This window comes from Larimichthys crocea, chromosome XII (assembly GCF_000972845.2).
Source record: "Larimichthys crocea isolate SSNF chromosome XII, L_crocea_2.0, whole genome shotgun sequence".
Lineage (NCBI taxonomy): Eukaryota > Metazoa > Chordata > Actinopteri > Sciaenidae > Larimichthys > Larimichthys crocea.
The window spans coordinates 7,595,209-7,618,266 of record NC_040022.1 but is presented as its reverse complement, the minus strand read 5'-3'; the positions used below and the strand labels follow the sequence as shown (position 1 = coordinate 7,618,266).

General features: G+C 41.6%; 1 protein-coding gene across 4 annotated transcripts; it reads right to left on the bottom strand.

Annotated features, from left to right (window-relative positions):
- Positions 1-8,931: 8,931 nt before the first annotated feature.
- Positions 8,932-22,066, bottom strand: atp6v0a1a (ATPase H+ transporting V0 subunit a1a). Of its 4 annotated transcripts, none has more exons than XM_027285546.1 (22): positions 21,946-22,066; positions 20,694-20,858; positions 20,165-20,243; positions 19,940-20,037; positions 19,721-19,849; positions 18,908-18,990; positions 18,470-18,596; positions 18,304-18,386; positions 18,129-18,222; positions 16,028-16,240; positions 14,866-15,016; positions 14,510-14,649; positions 14,211-14,377; positions 14,032-14,122; positions 13,798-13,916; positions 13,468-13,684; positions 13,267-13,374; positions 13,073-13,180; positions 12,439-12,483; positions 11,793-11,910; positions 11,524-11,695; positions 8,932-9,980 (listed from the first exon to the last, which is right to left on the bottom strand). In XM_027285546.1, the coding sequence occupies exons 1-22, from the start codon at positions 22,063-22,065 to the stop codon at positions 9,887-9,889; spliced, it is 2,721 nt and encodes a 906-aa protein (XP_027141347.1). In that variant the 5' UTR covers position 22,066; the 3' UTR covers positions 8,932-9,886. The 4 variants fall into 4 exon arrangements, with proteins under 4 accessions (XP_027141347.1, XP_027141346.1, XP_027141349.1 ...); XM_027285545.1 differs by having other exon boundaries at positions 12,439-12,456; positions 20,694-20,857; positions 21,912-22,035; XM_027285548.1 differs by having other exon boundaries at positions 21,914-22,022.
- Positions 22,067-23,058: the final 992 nt, after the last annotated feature.

Below are 23,058 nucleotides of genomic sequence, written 5' to 3'. Positions count from 1 at the left end.
TTCTGCTCATGTGTGTGATTTTTGTTTTTTAAAGCAACAAAAGCAACGAACATTTGGCAGCGTTACTTTCTTTTCCGAGCTGTTTACTTATCACTATTTTCCCCAGCGATAAATAAAAATAAATAAATAAATGCAATCCTCCAAATTACAACAGTAAAAAAATTTTTATCTTAGACTTGGGCCACAGACTGTATGAATATGGACATTGTATCCACGATGTCACCTACAGGTTTCTGAACAGCTGTTCTGAAGTAGCAGTCCTGGCCTCTGCCACCTTCTGGCTAATAAAAAAATCAGCAAAGCCATGGTCGGTGGAGCTAAGACAGGCTGAATGAAGCCTATTTGCTCAAAAAAGCCACCTGTGACATATTCCATCTTTCAATCAAACCAGCCATGCTCTCAGTTATGCATACATTTAAGCCTTAATATATTTTGAGCTGGTGAGTTATATAAGAATTCAGACTCAGGACAGTTGTCATAAACAGTGAAACGATTACAAATTGATGATTTGTTCTAATGACTTTGGTTGACATTATGTTCTGCTGCACTTTAGGGCTAACATAATAAAATAATCATAATCATAAGGCCTACCTTGTCTTGTTAACTGCATCTTATAAATGAAACACAAATCTTTCATAAACCCAAATTCAAGTAAGATATAAATGGTGAGAATGTCCGCATGGATACTCTGAGCATAGTTGGTTAGGACTCAATGACATTGTCAGTGGGCCTCTGAATCTAGGTACTGTATGTAATTTATTTGCACTCAGTGGCATTTAACAATGTAAACATAAGTGAGTATCCTCAGGGATAGTGGTTTTCAACTTTTTTGGTAAGTGATTCTTTAAAGTGACGCAATGTCTACTGGCAGCCTCTCATCAGAGGTTGCATATGTCTACGCCTGGCTAGTAATTTAACCAAAGCTTGAAATTCCACGCTCAGATGGTTTCATTTGAAATAGTTTTTAGAGGCTTGACCAGGTAGAACTCTAGTATTTCATAATAAAAAGCAACAATAAAGAAAAGTCAGATTCGTGTAACAGATTTCCTTTCTCTTCTTCTCTTGCCCCTCAGAGTGAGATTACAACTTTTTTGTATTGTGTTAAACTTTAAACTATCATTAAACTCCCATACTGAAGTTTCTTATTACCCCATAGTGCTGATGATGAAGACCAATACCTTTCAGTGTTTCTGTTTACCGCTGTTGATAGTTCACCTGTGCGTGTATACAGGAGATTTCATACAGATTACCCATGTTTGGACCCGATCACATGTGAGGCATCTGCTTTTCCTTTCAGCATGTCTATTTAGAGTAACAGAGTATCATAAAGAAAATAAAAGTCCTCTCTCGGGCCAGTCTTCCATAAATATCCAGCAGCCTCACTGAACAGGAAATGCCAGCATCCTGTGAAGAGGAACACAGGGTAATGCTTTCCACTGTAGTAAAGTTTCTTTCTCTTTCTGTCCTTCCTTCTCATGCACACACTCTTGTGCTTGTTTACTCGTGTCAGGTTAAACAATATCCTGAATGCTTGCTTTAATGTGCTCTTCCTCTCTTGTGGTCGGCACTGAGCCAGTTCAACTCTGCTCTGGCCAATAAGGAGAAAGCAGGGCTCCCTGCAGGGTCCTGCTCCAGTGGCTCTTGGCTGGACCGACCACTTCCCCTATAGAAGATCCTGCTGCTGCGTGGAGCTGAGGAATGCCAGAAATGTTCATAACTGGGCTCCTTCCGTTTGTCTTTTATGCCTCTCTTCCCTCCTCGCCTCCGTATGGGGGTTTGTTTTCTCAGTGGGGGGTGGTATTGTTGCCATACTACACAGCACACACACATACACACACACACAAAAACATACCCAGTAATTGAAGTGGTTGATTAAGTGGCTGCTTCTCAGACTCTTAGGATCAGTTGATGTGACTTTGATATTTAAGGTGACCATTAGAGGATGATTTAAGACAGATGTGGAGGCAGTTTGTGCTGTCTCCTTGGCTCCTGGAGATCCAAACAAATACTAAAAGTGCACAAAAAGCTTAGTGTGACATCTAGATAACCTGCCCTCAACAATCTCAGTGGATTGAAACTAAGGTCCTGCTTAATGGGTTTTTGAAGGTCATCAGTCTGCTTTCAAACCCCCCGATGAGGCTCTGTGAGCTCTTGAATCTGTGTTAAAACAGATAGCATTAATTCAAGTAAGTATAGATATAGATTAAGTATAGATTTTCTTTGCACTACATGAAACCTGCTGCTGGGCTGTAAAATGTTTTTGCTGCAGGCGTTTCATCACCTGCTAACCAGCCGTGCATTGTAAAGACAAGTCTGTCAGCACCTGGAGCCCGTACACATTGATCCCTTGAGGTACGTGAAAATCCGGAACTGGGATTTCAAAATGTAAACCTCCTGCAGGCTACGTTCTGCACTGCACAGTGTTAAAACGATCAATTATATAACCAAAGGTTGTTTGACAAGCAGGCTGAAATTTTCACTGTGGCTTTCTCATCTCAGTGTCTCACAGAGAGCCTAGGAACGCACTAAAAAATGGTAATGTGACTGCAATCAAATATTTGTTCATGTAAAGCACTTTTTGTCCTCATAGTCAAATACGTATCTAGAGACAGACACGGCTCCTACAAAAATATCCAGACAACTTTTACATGGATGGTACAGATATTCATGGTTCCCGGAGGATGAATCTGAATGCCTTTGGACACTTTGCCTTCACCAGCAGTTCAAATATTTCATCCAGTTTAACTGCATGAATTGTCGCAATATTTGATACTGGCATTCACGGTTCTCAGATGCTAATCTATAATAATTAAGCACACTAACATGCCAAAATAAAGCACCGCTCGCATGAGACTGGTATGACTAAAAGGACCCTTATGATTTAGAAATTAATCCCCATGTCTGTCTTTCATGAGGCGCTTACTTGTATTTACTGACATTAGTCCCCATATATGATGTCAAGGCTCTGCGTAACATAAGCTACCACATAATAACTGGTGAGCCTGATGAAAGATGGAAAAATGTTCCTTACCGCATGCTGCCATGCACGTCATCTGTTTCATCATCTTTTGAGATTTTTGCTCTTCTGATGGATTTGAGCTTCCTACAAATGGGTCGCCGTGCTGTGTAGAGAGATGAGCCAAAGAGATGAGGGGAAAGAGGCAGAAATATGGGATTAACCATGGGACTGATGTCATCATATGCCATGAAACTTTTACTTTACAAATTATGGAAAAGGATGAAGACCACAGATAACTTCCACAATTATTCAAAATTATTGGAGGTCCCCAGATAAAACACAGTCCCCTGTGAATCGTGCTTAAAGCAACAGCAAAGCATGGCATCTGTGACAGTAGCATCACTGTACATGGTTAGACTAGTAAGTCATTTTGGGGGCTTTTTGAACCTTTATTGTATAGAAGCAGCTGAAAAGTGACAGGAAGGTGCGGAGACAGAGACATTCAGGTACTTTGTGGTGATACAAGTAGAACTTAACTATAACCAGTTATATACAGAGGCTTGTACACATATGTATATGTTTAGATGTCCTACTGGAGTGCCCTTGATTCTTTCCCATCCTAATGTTCTAGGCCAACCTGGTGGCCTTTTTCCATCACTAGTTAGACATTAATGAAGTGTTCCCAGCTCCTCACAGCGTTCCCCTCTCTCTTTCAGCCTGACCCTCTGCTCCGGTTGTCTCTCTGCGTCTCCTCGAGCTGTCATGTTTTTTGCTCTCCCTGTCTCTCTCAATCTCACTATCTCTAGATCTCTTTCAGTGCAGCGCTTTTCTCAGAAGTAGTTACCCTCGCACCTTATATAATGGGGAAATTCCTTTACGCTTATGTTCCTGATTATACCGCTGTTGTGGAGAGAGTATGCTGATGTCAGGGAACTCAAGAAAGTGTGTGTGTGTGTGTGTGTGTGTGTGTGTGTGTGTGTGTGTGTGGGGGGGGGTCAGAAAAAATATCTATCTCCCAGGGTTTGGAAAACCTGCAACAGCCTACCTCTCCAAGTCTGTTCATCATTTATTTTTAGCTCCACCATCCTTTATGAATTTAGTGATATGGGTTGATAAACTTGATTATGGGGCTAATCAAATAGTCTTCACCTCATGTCTTTTGGAACCTGTCAGACACCCACAACACTTTGACCTTCTGCCACATTCCAGCATTGATCTCGGTGCAAAGGATCTTGAAGAACCACAAAAAGCCCGCAATAAATTCAAGGACTGTGGCCTCTTGATGCTGATGGGTATCAGTGGCTGGTAGAAGTAGGACCTTAAGAAACAAATCCACACACTTTCCCGGGATTCTTTCTCTTAGTCCCAAACTGCTGTGGTATTTCATAGCGATAAGACCAACCATGGCAAATCAAAACATGACTGTAATTCTCCGTGTTCGTATACCAGGTGTTGACCGGGACGAGCAATGGGGAATGTTTCTTTCACATGTCCCTGCAATGCTTTCAAAGGAAAAACAGAAAGAAAGCGAGAAGTTCCAGGAGAGGCAAAACACTCGTAACCGCTGGTAATATGTTTCTTATGGTGGTACTTTCATAGCAGCGAGGGAGGCAAATGCCTTTGGTTAAGCAGAGCTATTTATTCTGTCCTTGGAAACGGTTGAAGAACAACAAAAGCATTCTCAACAAAGAGTAGCACAACCTGATGCTGCTGCCTGTTTTCCTCTGTCTGCGGTGACTGTATCCTCCCTCAACATGGGGGCACTGCTGGCAAACATTGTACTCAAAAAGCCACACAATAGGCACACTCAGCTCAGAAAGAACTTTTCAACTCAAAAACTGTGTAAGGAACCCAACCAAAATAAGGGACACTGCTAAGTTGATCCATAAAAGGTTGAATTTCAGTGTGGGTAAGCTCATGGAAAGAAACAAAAACACTGCCAGTTCTGTTGTTTGGATTTGCAGGCCGCAGTGCACGCGAATACCCACTCACATGTACATGACTGTAGCCTATACTCACACACACACGTTCACCAGAGTACCCACAGTGAACTCTGTCCGCTGACTCGCTACAAGCTTGGGAGGCAATCCAGGTTTTCAGACTGACGGGGAACAGATTCTGGTGGTCTGGATCTTTTCGAGCTCTTGATTTTCAACCCACGGCGCACTTCTTGTTTACTACAGTGCTGGATTAGGGAGTTATTTGGAACACATACACACACATACACAGGCAAGTACCATACAGTCAGGATTCAAACACATACTTTACTCCACGAATCAGTCAAGATGATTTTTTTTTTCTCCTTGTTTCATCCAACTACATCCATATTTGTTTAGAATATGATAATTACACGTTATGTGTTGCATTTAGTGTTAAACACAGGAAGTCATCTTTTAAGCAACATTATGATGACACATAACACACATAATAATTTGCACAGTACAGCTGATGGAAATGTCATTAGCTTTGCAGGAATTTACTGGACGAACAAATTGTTACCTCATGATGGTGCTAGATGAAAATGGGATCATTTATTACAATAGATTTTGAGGAGGACATGAATGTGTGTGTACAAAATGTCCTGCCATGTCAAAGTCAGAAGAGTTCATCCTCAGGGAACCACGAATGTCCATAAAATCTCATGGCAATCCACTCTGAGATTTCACTCTGGGCCAAAGCCGTCAGAATAACTGACAGAGTGACATCGCCATCCCTTGAGCCGTATCAATAGCACAGCTAAGATATTTATTTTGGTACATGACTCTCCTTTAATTTAAAAAACATGCATGACTAAACAATGTCCTCTCGAGTATTTCTCACACACTTGTAAGAAAAGGCACTTTTTGGCAGCTGCTGCTGGCTTGTTAAGCTTACTTTGTGATGACAGCATGAGCTGTCACTCACTACTCGTGTAGTAAAAAAAAATTGAGATGAAGAGAGAAACAAACATGTCCTTTTCTGGGACTTGGTAACTTTTCAGTGGAATTTTTTTAAGCCTCCAGGAATATTTTAAAGGTTTCCTGGAACAATTAATTAGTCCAAAAAAAAGCCGGCTGTCACATTTTTTTTTTATGCGATTGTCACTTATTTTTTTCTTTCTCCTTATTTTCCTTTTCTCCGGTTATGCAACTCTCTTCCAGAGAGTCATGGAGATGTGTGTGTGTGTTTTTGTGCATGTGTGTGCTGGACATCGTCATTGCTGTCAAATTTTCATATTGTCTTGAGGTTTCCTGATGTAATTGGCCAAATCAGTGTGTGAAAAAAAAAAGAGCCTGGAAACAATAGCTGAAGGTCAGACGGGTCGTGGAAAACTGTTTGAAGAACAATGTTATCTGGAGACCTGGTAATAAAATCCCAGTAGTGTGGAAAGGTACAAGACCTTTGAGCAAAGAGCAGCTTCCGTTCTCCCGGTCTCACCTGGGCTTTCTATTAGCCGAATGGACCTGCTTGTCAGTCATGTCTGCATGAACAATTTTACCTTTCTCTGTCTGTCAGCCACGATAATTCCTGATGTGGCAGCTTGTGGCAGTCTGTCTTGACAACATGACAGGTTTTATTTCTACTATGCTGCAGATGAATGTCAAGAATGATCAGGAGTCAGGACTTAGAAATATGAGTACAGAATGTTCAGCACTTTGAACACTGAGAATCAAACAAACCGCCACCCATGACGCTACACACCTAAAGCCTAATGGAAATACTGGTATGTTGACTGGTCGCTTTGGTCCAGACTAAACGTCTCTATTGAATGCCATTGGATGCTCCAAAATGTTTTGTTTTTTTTAGTGTGTGTTATTCAGTGTTATTACTTTCCTTCCATTACAAACCTAAGCTTTAAAAATATTTGGTTTAATCCGTGTCAAACACAATATTGCATAAAAGTATAATAATATGAGTGATTTATTCCATAACAACAGTACGGTGGCCTGAGATGTGAGCTGCTGTTTGTCCGAAGCTCTGAGCATGAAAATGTGTATGGGCTGAAAACAGAAGAAGAAAAGAGAACATCAATATTATTCCACAGCTGTGTGAGTGTTAGTGCACACTAACTTAGAACTTAAAAAAAAAAAGAAATCTCTCTCATCCCACAGAGATGTGAGATGTTTGAGTCAGATAGATTTCTGTGAGGCAAGCAGCATTCTTATTTTTCCATACAATAAGGTATGGAGTGTATTCCTGTGAAATTTCTGGATCATTAATTGGAAATACAACATCTGAAAACCCCTGTGTGTCAGGACGAGGCCCGCAGGCCTTGCAGCACTACAGCAGCTGCAAAAGCATCTCTGTTATCCCAGCGAAAAGTCTACTATAACCTTACGAGAAACACAACATTCCTGGAGACACGTTTCTGCCAAACTAAAGTGCACTTACTGTTTGCCTTAGATAGAGGAGCAAAGTAATAAGCTCAGTCTCATTGGGGTTCATGCTTTGAAAGTGCAGAGTAAAAGTTCCTGGAAGTGTAAACATAGAAGGATTTCTCGGGTCTCTTATACAAGCTTACTCTCACCCCTGGTTATACATGACACGCTGGGAAATATCAAATTAGATGAGCTTGTCCGAAAAAACTGTAAGATAAATAAAGATCTTTGGGATGTTGTGGCTAATAGCAGCCACTCCTGCTCAAAAACACGAACAGAGAACACGATGTTCCTCATATCGGAGCAGCTGAAGGTTTTCATAGCCGGGTCTCACAAGGTGCTGATAAGATGAGACACTGTTTCAGACTTTATGTTGACAGTCAAAAACATTCATTTACATGTTACATGTTCATGGGCTGAAATATAATGGTGGAAAGTACTTGTACTTTATTTCTACTTTTCATACACTTTTTACTTTTTAAAAATATATAAATATTAAAGTGACACATTAGTGCATCAATAATTGTAATCCAATCATATTATAAGTGAATATTTTGTACTTTGGTATATTTCGATGTCAATACTAAAGTTTATATATATATATATATATAATCTTTACTTGTAATAGATTATTTCTACACTGTGGTATTGTTCATTTTAATAAAGATCTGAGTACTTGTTTCCACTACTGAAAATATAATGTGTCAAGCTGAATGTTTCCTGCTGCCTTCGACAGGACTGAGAAAGCGGATACTTCCGTTTGGACTCATTATAACATAACTGCCTGTAGACTGCTAAACTGAGCGAACCCAGTCGATTACTCACTGATAAGTGACATGTTAAAGAAAAGGCCCATTATGCACTAAATACATTACTGTACGTTTATTTACAATGCAGTAAGAGTCCTTATGGGTAATTTCCTCTTAGTTTGCCAAATAAATACCCGGTCTCCTATTTCGGGAACAAAGTTCAGCAGCAGGTAATAATAATTCATCTGTCATAGACTGCAGACTGTAGGCGCTTTTAGTTCAACTTCTGCCACAGACGGGACAAAGAACAGTTGTGTCTCGTGGAGTAATTCACAGCGTGTTCTATGGCACCACCAAGAGGAGTAACAACACAAGGGAAGGGTTAGACTCTGCTGGGATTTCGAGGTACTTGTTAGCTTCACTTCACTATATTTCAAAGCAAAATATTGAACATTTCACTCCACTACATTTAACAGCTGAAGGATTTATAGTATTTTTATATTTTATAATAGTTTTACAGCATATTACAGCTTAATATACTTTAATACAAACTTAATTGCGTCAATAATGTTCCAAAATCAGGTTTTATTTTTCATAGTTCTTATGCAATCTGCTTTGGTTTCAAGTTTCAAGCTATACTTATTTATAGAATATATTTTTATTACAAACAAAGACAAAGATTTTCACATTTGGTACGGTCTGTTGACAGTACTAAGAAGTACTAGTACCAGTCGGACGACTTTTTGCTTGTAATAGAGCATTTTTGTGGTTTTACTTAAGTAAAGCTTTTGAATGCTTTTTCCACCACTGCTGCAGTTTAAGCAAGAAAACTACAGAGAGGAAATAAAACCAAAACCACAACTTATTCCAGATCTTTCCACTTTATTGACACAGAGATACAGATTAGAATTAATGTGGGTGTTAAATGATTTCTGAGGAATGAATTCTACTTGAACGTGTCTCCTGTATGCCGTTATGACTCCCTTCTAGGTGTGACAACACTATTTTAAACTTTAACATACAACTGAAATCAGCACAGGGAACAAAACTCAGTACGACTGACACTGTTGTGTTCTGTCGATCGATAGAGAACAGAAACACGAAACACAAACTGCATTTGTGGCAAAGTTAGAGCACAACGCAGGACGAGACAGTCACTTCATCTCCATTTACAAAGCACTGACTGACATCCTGATGTCAATTTAATTGTATTCCCTTTGGACCTTTATAGCTGTGTGTGTGTGTGTCTGTGTGTGAGTATCAGTATGCAGTGCAATAGAGGTGTCTGCGTGTGCAAACTGGGCATTCTGTACACAAGATGTTGAGTGTTGCTGAAGAACAATGCCAACACAGAGAGAAAGAGATAAACTGGATACAACGCGTTGATGACGTGAAAGTAGGAAAGACTTCTGTCACTTTACTCTGAATAAGCATCTGTCAACGACACGACATCCGCACATAACAGATCTCATTTACAATTCGCAGTGCAACATTGCCACGCACAAAAAAGTGGAGGTTTTTATAAAGGAATAATTTGTATAAATAATAATAAACTAAATAAAACACAGGTAAAACAAAGTGACACTAAGACGAGACACGACAGGCATGCTACTTTTTTGCACGAATGGATGAATGAGATGTAAATGTTCCAGATTTAGATGCTGATTCTAAAAAGGTAATGTTTAAAGGAAGATGGCAGTCTGACAGATTGTCGCAGACTGCATCACACACACACACAAAAAAAAAAAATCACAATTCAACACCACGCAGATTCTCAACAGGTAAGTGACATTTAATAGATGAAGAGCAGTCGGCTGATCTCAGTCCTCGAACCTTCCATCCAGGATGCTGTCGAAGGTGAAGGGGAGGAACTTGAAGCCCTGGCCCGAGTAAAACTTGTTTTGGAACTCCACCCTGTGCAGAAAATAAAGAAGCAATTCAGACAAAACGAGCAGGAAGCGTCTCGCACAAGTGGTGATTGGCTTTCAGGTTGGGTAATGCTGAGCAGAGCAGTCGTGGCTGATGACCCTTGCTCTTCATTCCACACCCACCTGCACCCACTAATGTCCACATCCCTGCTGCTGGACCCAGTCCTCGGGCCAGACACCTAAGCTTCTTCCCTTCTGGAAAATGATCAGGCTCTATTTTTATACAGGCCAACGGTAAATGACAGCAGGATGACCTTTTAACTGAGAAGCCACAAATACCTGCCATTCTATAGTCTGTCTGGTGGAGGAAAGCAGACGAGGTGGGGATAGCCCTTTTACTCTATCCTGCACCTTTTCTTCTCAGGAATAATCCTAAAAAGTCTCTCCAAGTCTGTACTGAATTATCCTAAAAATTCACAGGCCAAATCCTTGATGCTGTCATTACTCTACATATACTGTAATTTAGTATATCACTGGTTCATGGTTAAGGACTCCAGGGTGTGTCGAAGAAAACCTGTCGACACATGACCACCTTATGGTGGGGAGAGCACATTTTTGTTAACCTCTACTCTTTGCAAACCGACGATACATGGAAACACTGGAAATAAAATATCATAATTGGTGTTTTATGACCTTCTGCACCTGATTGTCCCTGGAAGCCAGTTGTTGTGCTGAAAGTGAGTCACCTCGCATTCCTGTGTACAGGATAATTATAGAGAAGAGTGGCTGCAACGCAGGCATGTCCTGTAAATGTACCGGTGCGGTTATAAAACCCGGGATGACATTCAGCGAAGACATTGATGAGGAGACAACAAAGGCTCATCTTAGTCACGGCGAGGAGTCGCAGACAGTTCTGCGCGCCACACATGCGGCAGAAATGCACCGACTACAGCCAGACATGTTCCAGGCCACGGGCCAGGAAAGAGAGCGGGTGAAGGGAGACCAGGATTTGTTCTAATTGGGACACGCCATTGTTGGCTGGCAGACACACCCTGGCACTGGGAATGTTGTGAACTGTTAAACCTCCTAAAACCTCTTTGTTAAGTGATGTCCAGCTATACAGACTCCATTTATAATACAATGATATCGTCTGATGTCAGTTCATATTAATGAACTGCTCTCTATGATGCCATTTTTACAGTTAGTACAGCCTGGATTTACACAATAAGTGTGTTTTTTATCATTTTTGTTTTAATGCAAAGAAACTGATCCTGGGTCCTTAAAAGAAATCCACTAATATGGTCATCTATAGTGTAAAATAACAAACAGCATTAGCAGTAGTTTCTGTGCAGCCTGAAATAATCTTCTGAGGAACAGCAAAGTAAAAAACTAGCCAGCAGGTGGAGCTATAAGTCAGAAAATGCAGCATTCAGTCACTTAGTTTGATGATTAACTGAAGACCAACAACCATAAGTATCAATTAATAAAGATTCACTGAATAATATCTGGATAAAAACACGATACTGAGAACAGCACTGATTGAGAAAAAAGAAAAACAACAACCAAACAAACACAATCACACATCTCACCAGTGCAGTCGCAGTGCATGTAAGAAGGCTGACAGGCCTTCCATAATGAGAAGAATGGCGACTGTGAGAACAGCAAAGAAGTAAAACACTATGGCCAGAAGGATGAAGCCTGCGAGGCTGCGGGTAGACAGGCCAATGTGCATCACCATGGACCACAGCACCTCTGACAACTCTGCATGGAACAAAGAAACAGGTGATGAACTTAAGCGAGCATGTATTTTATTTCAGTTTACTTCCCCCGTAATAATAATAAATTACGTGTGACTTACGTGCATGAGCCAGACTGAGGGCCCAAAGCCTCAGATAGGATGCAGTGTTGGAGATACAGCCAAGGCAGTACTCTATGGTGTGGATCGCCTGATGCACTGCCACATCTGCAAAGATAAACTGTGGGACAGAAACAGAACATCAAAACGTTACCGCATCTCAGCATGAACCTCTAGAAAACAACCTCTCTATGACAGGTCCAGAGGTCCACATAGGAGGAGTTTGGTTTAATGTGTGTGAATGATCATTCGGGGTATTAATAGGAAAAGCTATTCGCCACTGTAGATCACCAAAGCCCCCCTAAATTAGAAGAAGAGGCAGAAGAGGTTCCCATCTGTGAACCCAACCAGCTGCACCGTTGATGCCTCATGCACATCACCACATGACTGTAAAGAAGCATCGGCCTGCTGGCACCCACTGCTTGAGGAATCCCTGCAACCCATGTTTCAACAAGTGACACCTGGAATACACCGACCACATGCCGACTAAACACGCACAGAGACAGACAGACAGACACAGCTAACAGCAGCAGGCAATTGTTGACAGTGTATATAAATAACAAAGCGAGGGGGCAGAAAGAGACAGAATAGCTAGACATGCAAGGGGGGGGGATAGGTTGCGGGGCAGAGGTGCAGCATCCTGTCCTACCTCTTCCTCCTCTCTGGCCTTGACAGCAGTTGACAAAAGGCAACGCTTGGTTATTGATAACACACGCACACACACACACACAGATCGACAGACAGGCAGATGTCAGTAAACAGAAAAGTAACGAGAGAACACAGTTCCTCTTAAAAGGGGGGAACCAAACATTGCAAGATGAAACCATGAAAATGATGAAAACTCTGCCCACAGTCAGTCATTTTAGTAAAGTAGGGCAATATATCGCTTTATGTTTTATGAGGCCCGCATAAAAGTGTAACGTTTCCTTTCAAAGATGTTTTTATCAGCATGGCAACAAGAAACAGAGCGATTCCATAAAGTCAATTACATTTCTTAAGTCAATCCTTCAATAGCATTTATTACAATCTAAAGGACGGCAGTGTGGAGCTTGTTAAACCTTTTCCCCACATGGGACCTTCATCCATAATTGATGCTTTTCAGTGCCACAGTGGAAGTGGAAACATTAGGTATCGATTTCTGTTTCAAACTGTGGCAGAGTGATTGAATTATTCAAAGATGGGAGTAGATCCTATAACTCCTTTCTCCCTCCTTCACCAAACTGCTGGACTGCCGTTACTCTGGCTTTGTGAGCAAGTTACTGACGAAGACATGTCTCATTTACCTCAGGCTCGTCGTCATATTGCTGCGAGAGCTGGTCGTGCTGGATGATTTCAGCCTCATCCTCGGTGGGCCCGTTGCCCACCCTGATCCCTGCAAAGTTTTCTGTACCCTGACACAGACGGGTGAAATAACAAAATGAATTTATTGTGTTTATAACTGAGGTGCAACGTGTTATTTCAACTTGCTTCATCTTACCAGGTTTTTCCGCCACAAGTGCTGTCTCCGCAGCACTAGAGTTTTCACTATTAACATGCAGGGAACACAAGCCAAGGCAATTAGCACCAAGAGTATTTGTATGGCCTTCTACAGAGAGAAACAGAAAGAAAGAGATTAAACAATGACAACTACATTACAGAGCAAGAAAAGGATGGACATACATAACTAGCTGTATCTAACCTGTCCTCTGTAGAGAGGTTTGTTACTGGGGTCGTTGTAGTTGAAGAGGAACATGTTAATAAAGGCGATGAGGAGACTGGGGGCGTCCCTGGATGAGCGTGCGTCGTACGAGACCCACTTATAGAAGATCAGAATGACGAGGTAGCCAAACAGACTGAACATGAAGACGATCTCTGGGATGAATCCCAAGTAGATATTCAGGGGCTTCTTGAAATACCTGCAGGAAGCCACAAAAAGATCACTCCGTCACCATGGCAACTACACAAAAAAATTTAGAGACATAAATAAAGACGAGAAGTGGAACAATAAAAATGTGGATGATAATCTCACAGGTGGTTGAAGAGACTGAGAGTGACTCCGAACAGCATGTGGATGACTCCCAGGATGACGGACATCTTCATCTTGAACGAGTTCAGGAATGTCAGCTTGTTGGTGGCCATGTTCCATATCTGATGGATAATAAATGGACAAAGTGTGAGTGAGACCGACCAAATCAAATATCACGTATGTGGGTTTTATCTTTTACAGACAGAATTAAAAGATTATAAAGACACTAATATTTACCGGATCAATGCCAATGGGATACGGCCCTTTGAACACTCCATCTACTGTTGGGTCCAACTGCAAAACTTTATTTTCTGTCAGTGTTTCAAACCTGAACAGGATGAGAACACTGATCAGTACTGTGACTTGAATTACTGCATTACCTACAGCAGTAGCTGGGTGATTACAATGACACTTACGACCAGTTGCCTCCTAATCGACTGTCGAACATGGGCCTGACGCTCCAGCCAGAGCCAAACACATTGAGTGACTTGGAGAAGCAGTCGTTGTAAATGATTCCAGTGTAGACGGAGAAGATTCCCATCAGCAGGATGATGTAGCGCCCCGCAAACACCATGCTGAACATCTGCCACAAATCACAACAATACAAGAGTTTAAATCAAACCGTCAAACCACTGAACCCTGTAGAGCTGTGGGGCTGGTGTTTCACCGGTAACGATGGTGTAGGATAATGAGATGGCCATGATGGGACCCATACCTCGTTATCGTTCTTCTGGGCCATCAGTCTGCTCTCTCTCAACACAAGGTACAGGGCAGCACAGGTCATGAGCACCCCGTGGCCAAAATCACCAAACATGACGGCGAATAGGAAGGGGAAGGTGATGATGGTGTATGGCGCTGGAGACAAGGAGGCAGGCATCAAATGAGGGGAGGGTGGTGCGGCAGGTGAAACAACACGGGTGAAACGCATGACATGTTCCAACGAGGTGATAATGGATGACGAGGCAGAGTAAACAACAAGCCTCTCTGACTCAGCTGACTGTAGTTCAATACTACAGGCAGCTGGGTGAACAGACTTTTATGGATGCACACAGACGAGTGACACACGCTTACCTGGGTTAATCTCCCGGTAGCTGCCAATACCATAGGCATCCACAATGTTTTGGAAGCCCGAGGTGAACTTGTTGGTCTTGTTATAGGTGGGTGGGGTCTGCTTTGTCTGCATCCTATTGAGGATTGAAGGCACAGTGGAGCCGCTCTTCTCCTAAAAAGGTCATGCAACACGAGGTTATGATAGACATTTTCTTTCACAGCCCTGAACTACTGAAACATTTCAGAAAATTCAGAATTCTCAAGTTTTTTTTCACGGGAAAGTAACCACGATGACACATCCTAGATTCATTTTAATATCCTACTAATCTAAGCGCTGCCTTCTTTAAAATCCGAAAAAAAGAAGGTGAAATTATTTACACAGCCTGTCAGGAAGATCCTGATACGGTACACCGGGCCTCACGTTTCAAGACAAGCAGAATAAGGACAGCTGAGAGATAAATTGAGTGTAGCGACAGCTCCATACCTTACAGGGACAAGAACTACACCAAACGCACAACTAAATATCAAGTTAAAAGAGCACTCCTCCAATTTAATAGTGCACTCCTATCACATGGTCAGACTCATGATTAAAAATCGGTACAGTTGGCAATATTCTCCTTTTTTATTTGACATATTCTTCTTTGGGCTACGTCTTTGTCTGGTTTTATAACACTTCACATATACAACAATACTCCCCAGACAGACTTTTTCTAATCTGAGCACAATGGGTCATGCATGACCAAAAGAATTTAACTGTCTGACAGAGAAAATGAGGTCACTGCACCGTGAGTAGCTGGTTTAACTCTCAATTTGTTGCAGCCAGAATAACTTTTAGATACGAATGAATGGAACTCAGTAAGAACCTGCATGTTGTGTATAAGCCCCTCTGGTTGGTGACGACTGGAGTAAATAACCACACCTTAACTCAACGTTATTTTAGCGTATGTACACACAAAGTATACCGCCAGCGGGGTGTTAGCGCACTGATGAACTTATGACTTGTTGGTTTCAAACTGGTTCTGCTACATTCACAACACAACAAGGTAAACCTGAATCAGAGTCTACTTCTTATTAGTAAATAGTTAAAGTGGGGTCTGTGTGTGAGTGTGAAAATATTAACTGGAGCTACTAAATAGTAGATATTCTCCTTAAAACATACACCGCATGGTGCTCGGTTACTCACCGTCCCCCTACGCAGGGCAAACTGGATGGAGTCCATGTCAGAGACCGGACACCACACCTCAGCGATCAGACACTTCTGAGTGACGTCGATGTTGCAGAGGTTGAGGGTGTGGTAGATGGCCTTCATCTTCCTCACCTTGATGAACCACACCCTGACTGTCTTGGCTGCAGCCTGCAGGACCCTCTGCCGGTGATCTTCAGTCTGGTTTAGCACCTTTAGGGGCAGACAAGAGTAATAAAATCTTTTACCTGACTGTATCAGATGTGTTAATCACGATTTTATAATCTGTTGAATCATGATTTTGTGGCATATTTTGTGTAATCCGTTAAATGTTATTGCTGCCCAGCTTGGACAAGACTTTACGAATAAATACATAAATCTCTCTCTGAGGCTTTTCTGGTTAAATATAAATTAAAAAGTAAAAAGTCTCTGCTAGATATTGACAACTCTGGGAAGATTAACTTAATCTCTTCAGCTCTGGAGCCAAAAAGTGAGAAGACAAATGTCCGCTGTGGGAGCCAACACATATTCCTGCCAAGTACAAGAATTTCAGAGGGAGGGTGAGTCATTTTTCTCTGAATGAGAACACAACAATATTAGCCAGTATGCTACTGAAGACATTTATCAAATATAATATAAAGTCGATGTGAACCGAAAACTAAAAACAGCAGCAATGAATCATGCATTCCTTGATATTCATAGAGAGGGTTTACATTTACTAGCAGTAAGTCATATGTTCAAGAGCAATGGGCTGTCTAATCCATTAGGTTTTCCCGAAAGAGATATAGGATATTCCCAGGTATGCTGCTGCATGACTCACATTTAAAGTCCAGTCTCATGATCAGCAAATAGCAAGATATTTAAGCTCTGTGCACACACACAGTCTCGCCTGCTGTCGAGGGGCTTAATGGCCCACTCGTATTTGATCGGTGTCCAAACAGCATGACATTCTTCCTCGCCCATGCCCTTCTGTCATTTAGCTCTCTAGCCCACGTAGCGACAAGCATAACACAGCATCCACAAACAACAAGGCCCACATTCCCCGGTATATGAGGCCGTGAGAGGATATCAATTGATTTGTCAAACCGGGGCGCATTTCAAATATCAAGTATCTGTCTCGTGAAAGCTGTCTGTGGCAACTGTCAATGATAATGACTGATAATATCTAAGTACATATGACAGACAGGTCGTAGCTCAGGCATCACACATAGTAAAACAAATGTGATCTGTGATGACGGGTGACGTAAAAACAAATGTGCAGATAGATGTGGACCTCACGAAGAGCCACCGCTTCGTCAGTGGCAGATCCAAATAAAGAATGAAGATGACACCGTGTGAAGCGTCAAAAGAAAGAGGGATTCCCTGACGCTCTGCCTTGTGCTGGATAAAAAGTCTCCAGGGAGGAATTCAACACTGAAGGTACAACAACAACAGTGTAGTTTCTATGGAAAGAGTCTGCCTGCAGGAGGACATTTGTCTGAGCCAAAGCTGAAGTTGCCCACAAGTGGTAAAAAGATACAATTGGCACATTTTCTGTACATTGTCTGTAAAAAGAGTAACTGAGAAAGAGCTTCCTGCTGATAGAACAGTTAGGATTACCAAACATCCTTTAATGATTCAGCTCACTCTCTCTTCGGAGGATTTTTAACCTTAGCTAGTGGAGCTCTTTTTTTTCCTATGATTCACTGCTTATATAATATCTGTCGTAAAGAGCTGACGGGGCAGGATGCTGGGAATGAATTGTAAAGAGCCGATGTGGTTACTGTCTTTAGACCTTATTAAATTAGCTTTTCTTTGACTTTCTGGTAAGAGTTCTTCCTGGCCTACACACAAAAAAATAGAGAACTAACCAGTTCAGTTGTGTTTTTGTGCAAGTCAGCGTCAATGAGTCAATAATGTGCATGTGTTCTCTGGAAGCGTATTTACACTTGGAGTGGCAGTCGTTCAGATCTTGGCTGGTTCAAGTCCACAGTACAGAGTGTGGTTTGGTAGCTGAAGAGGTGGAAGTTACCCCTTAACTTTGGCACCTAAATATGCCCATCACTGTATGTGTATGGGTTCTTTACGTGTGCGTGTGTGTGTTTGTTGTTCTTCTTCTTACCATTTGCAGATCGTCAATGCGTGCATTCACGCCTGCTAGCATCTCTTTCCTCTCCTGGGGTGTTTCTGGACACGGGTACAAGGTGGCTCTAAACCTGAAGAAGCACAGATGAGGATCTGTTGCTCAAGAGAACATTTATAAAATAAAATGATACAAATGTTGAATGGTCACTTACCCCTCGCAGATCTTCTTGACTCTATTCTTCAGCTGGTCTCCCTGGAAGAAGATGATGAAAACAGACTTGTGGACCTGGTCACTCTGTGGAAACATCACACAGTTAGTAACAGTAATGAATCATCTGGCCAACTTCACAGGAAATCAGTTTATTTAACTGCACTCACTGTAGTCGGGTCCTCCAGTGGATCTTCAATGTCTGCCTGCCTCAGAAACACATTTCCTCTGCAAACTCTCCACAGCATCCTCTCGAATGTGGGAATACGTTCCCTGCTGATGACTCCAGCCACAAATCTACAATAGATGAAAAGGTTTTGTCATTTTTTTGTTGGTTATATTCATAAAGCTTAAGATGCCCTTAAAAAATGTGATCAACGTTTCAAAAAAGTCTTATATTATCAAATCTTATTAAAAAAATATGAGTTAAGCGTTCTATATTTAGTCTCATTCAAGACTTTAAATGTGGATCCTGATTAGATTTACACTTTAGATGACCTTTGCTCCATGACTAAAGTGCGTGGTTGGTTTGTTGTAACGCTGGTTTCCGACACAGATGACAGAAGTGCACAGAATGGAAATCTCCAAGAAAAACTTCATAAGCTCACCCGAGTCTCAGAGGAGCTCCTCGGTTCGGGTCATTAGGATCCATGAGGGTGGACGACTCCTCCAGTAAACTGGGATCCTCCATCTGCATGAGAGCCAGTTAACACATCATCAGCTACAATGGCACATAATCATAACTGTGTTACCATATTGTAAATACATATATACACATATAGAGGTGAGCACTGCTGTTTTAAAACTTGTCAGACAGCTTTTTTACAGGAATGTTGACATTTGAACCAGAGAAAGATACAAGAGCCGGTTAATGATTGAACAGTGGAGTGTTTAGCTAAATGATTCACCTCAATTAACACTGACAACAACTTGTAAAAGAGGACCTTAAAATTGTTTGTCGAGGCAGTGAAGTGGAATCGATGTCGGGCAAAGGTGCACAGGGAAATGAACAGAAAACTAAAGTATGATATTATACAGCAGAGGAATTACAGGATACTGATGTGAACAGCTGGTAAAAATAAGTCAAGGCCATGTGAGCAGCTATAAACAATCACGAGTGAGACACCTTTTGCCAAATCAAGCAACAATAAGAGCTCCTTTGTGTGTATGTGTTATCAGCAGAGTGTGTGTTACACCAAAGCAAACCAGAAATGCCAGAAAAGTTCAGACTAACAACAGTAAATAAATTAAAGAGTTAAAGATTTGTTTTTTCAATCAACTCAAGCTGTACAAACTATACAGCCATGTGGATAAACTATTATAAGTAAGAGTCCTACTTCCTCTTCAGGCAACCACAAGGCTGATAAAAAAAAGATCTGAGTTCATTGTTTCACAAGCCCTGCATACACAGTCGAGCTGACCTCATCAAAAAACTGCTGTGTGCGACGCAGGATGTGCTTGAGCTCCGTCAGTTCCAGGAAGTTCTTCTTCAGGGCTTCTTGGTTGGTGTTTATTTCCTTCAGCTCGTTCTCGAGCTTCTCAAAAGTGGCCTGCGGATGGACGTACAAGAAGGGTGAGCAGAGGGAAGCAGCAGACAATAGAGTTCTCGGGTTTATCTTTAAAGATTAAAGAGCATTCACCTCCATGTCGATCATGTCCCTTGGGAAGGGGACTTCAGGATTCTCTCCTGTGTCAACTATCGGGATGTTGGCCTTCTTTATTTCTTTTTCCACAAATCCTGCAAGATAGAGGGAGCAAGGTAAAAAAAAAAAAAAAAAGAGGGGTACACCTACCTACCCCTGATCATACGCACAGAGAGGCCCGGCCCTTTAACAAAAAATGGTTATTATGTTATTTTCACTTACTCAGTTTGCGATCCATCTCCTCGCATCGTCGTACTTCATTGACAAACTTTCGTTGGAACACATTCACATCAGGATTTAACTGCAAGACAGAAGAAATAAAGAAAACATCACATCACATCACATCACATCAGCAAACTAAGCTGCTCAGATAAATATTTAACGAGTTTCTTTTAAGAAGTGTAAAAAACAAAAAAAGCTCCTTTTCAATATTATCATTTGAAAATGTTATTTCTTTTTTAAACTAGTGGAGGGCAGCAGGAGTGACTAAGATACCAGTGTTGGCGCACAGACTTGTTCTGTTACAGCCCATTCTGTAGTCTAGCACAAAGCTTCCCTCAGGCCTCGTTAGGAACGGGCTTTCTCATGCGTGGAATGAGGGATCAGCTGTGAGCACATGATGAACATGATGCAGAAGGCATGCACTCTCTCAGCAATGTCAGTGATGGGGGCGCTTTACACAGCAGGTACCGGTCTTGGTGAGCAAGTTTCAGTTGGTAGAAAATGGCAAACGGGAGAACGGTGGACTTACGTCACGAAACTGCACCATGCCGATCTCTCCCAGTTCGCTGACGCAACAGTAGGCAGCTTCCGACTGGAGGAAGAGCTGAGCCAGCGTCATCTCTTCACTTCTGAAGAGTTCCCCCATGTTGCCTGAAGGACGGGAGTGCTCGGCACCCTTAAAACCAACCGGAACCTGCAGAGGACAAAATATTAACAAATATTAGAGAAAACCGTGCATCGGAGACAAACCGCAGACATGCAAGGCTTTACTCCTCTTGGCACACTGGTGTCAAGATGACTAATTAAGGAGGCCTGCATCAGTTGTGTGTTAATTAGTTAGCACCACGGTGAGAAACCATGTGACGACACATGAAAAGAAGAAGCTTGTCCCCCATGCTGATCCCATGATCAGCACAGGAATGCAGCCCAGCTCTCAACCTTTCTCTTTATCAATATTGAGCACATTTAAAGTGGCTATAGTTTGCATCATGAATGCAAATCACAAGTTTAATAGCTCAGCTTGTGTAATTCCTGTCATGTAATGCTAAAAGGTTTCCACACAGTGTCCTGCAGCACAGCTTCCTGCTGTAAAACGACCACACAGGGCTTATCTGTGGATTACAAGGTAGCATGTGACCTGCAGCCTGTGTAAGCCTCGACACTCCCATTGCCATCAACGCAAAAGAAAAGCAAATAAAAAAAACACAGAAAAACAGGTTTACACGACAACTAGTGTCCTACACAGTCTAAACATGTGAGTCAACACGACGGGACAGGTACATTAAGCAGCTTAGCGACAGCCTCACCTGTCAAAACCGATGTCAAACAGCTCATGGCTGCGGATACTGACAACAAACAAACAAACAAACAAAAGTCCAACACGTCGCTGTCACACAGACTCGGACATCAGTCACTAAACAAGTATTGACACAACGCAGGGATGTCAAACACTGTTAGCTCATTAGCTTAGCGATAAAATATGAAGTGTAACGTCACTAATCTGATTAGCAACCCGTCGGTTAAAGTTTAACTTTGATAATGCGAACGACAGATTACAAACCAGCATTATTACACGTCCAGAGGTTATTTGTTTACGTGTTTGTTTGTTTATTTGTTTACAGGTTGTTAGTTAGCCGCTAACCTAGCTCGGTTTGTCATTTATCAAAGTGTAACTTGGCGCTAAATCGCACCTGTTGCTCTGTATTTACTTTTTCTAAGCCCACAATAATGACAACACTAATAATCTACCTTTTAGTTAAGTGATAATGTCGGGTCCTTACTGTCGAGGTGGAGATAGTGTCTGTTTCCTCTTCTCTTACAGCAGCTCGCTCTTTGGAGGCGACTCCTCTTCTTCTTCTTCCTCTGCTGCTGCTGCTTTGACGTCGTACTACAGTCTGCATCCTCGTCCTTGTATTTCTGCCTCCTTGTGGCTGGTTTGTGTAATTACAGTAATTGCAGTATCTTTGAGACTCTCAAATATAGATAAGGATCAGTTTTATTCCTCTATGACTGAATATCTTTTGGTCGTAGGCAAAACAAGGCGTTTGAGGATATCACCCTGAGCTTCTGGAAACATTTTCTGACCATTTTTGGACCAAACAAGTATTTGATTGCTTGTTTTAAGTCAGGTTTTAATAGGAAATTTGCTCTTTCCTTTAGTCCTCTATGGCAGTAGAATATCTTTGAGTTGTGGACAGAACAAGACACTAGAGGAGTTTTCCCCCCCACATATTTCTGATGTTTTATGGAGCAAATAAAATAATTGTTAGTTGCAGCGCTTCGTGAGTTGCACTGGAACGCTTTAATTTTGCGTCACATCATCAAGAGTCAAGAGTCAGGCACATTTCCTCGACTCCTTAAGCTTCCTCCTCCTGTAAGTCAGAGGTATCCATCAAAACATTCCTGAATCTAAAAAAAAACCTCTTATTGTCCGTGTTTGCATCCAGATTCATAGTCGTTATGTGCTGACATAACGGGAATACTTGACATTAGATCATTTTAAATTATATGACTAACTATCATATGGCTGATATCAAGGACATATTACCATGACAAAACAGAAACATGCAAGAATACTGAAATCCTTCATCTTACATTGTGAAAGATGTTGATTTACAGTAAGTGTATCTTATGTGCAATATACTGTGGGCACATTTCATTTATTTCTTTGGCTTTGAATTACGGTGATTGTTGGGGAGGTCCCTTCCTGGTTGAGCAAAAGATGTGGTGGCTGAGGGGTGAGGACTTGGGTTTAGTTAGTTTTGCCTTGTATTTAGCTGTTTAGCCCTTGTGTGTTATTTGGTTTGGCAAAACCAGTGTATATGTTCCCTCATGTGGCATGTTTAGGTAAGGTTGCTCAGGTAACACCTTGTTTAGTTGAAATTCTATTGAGT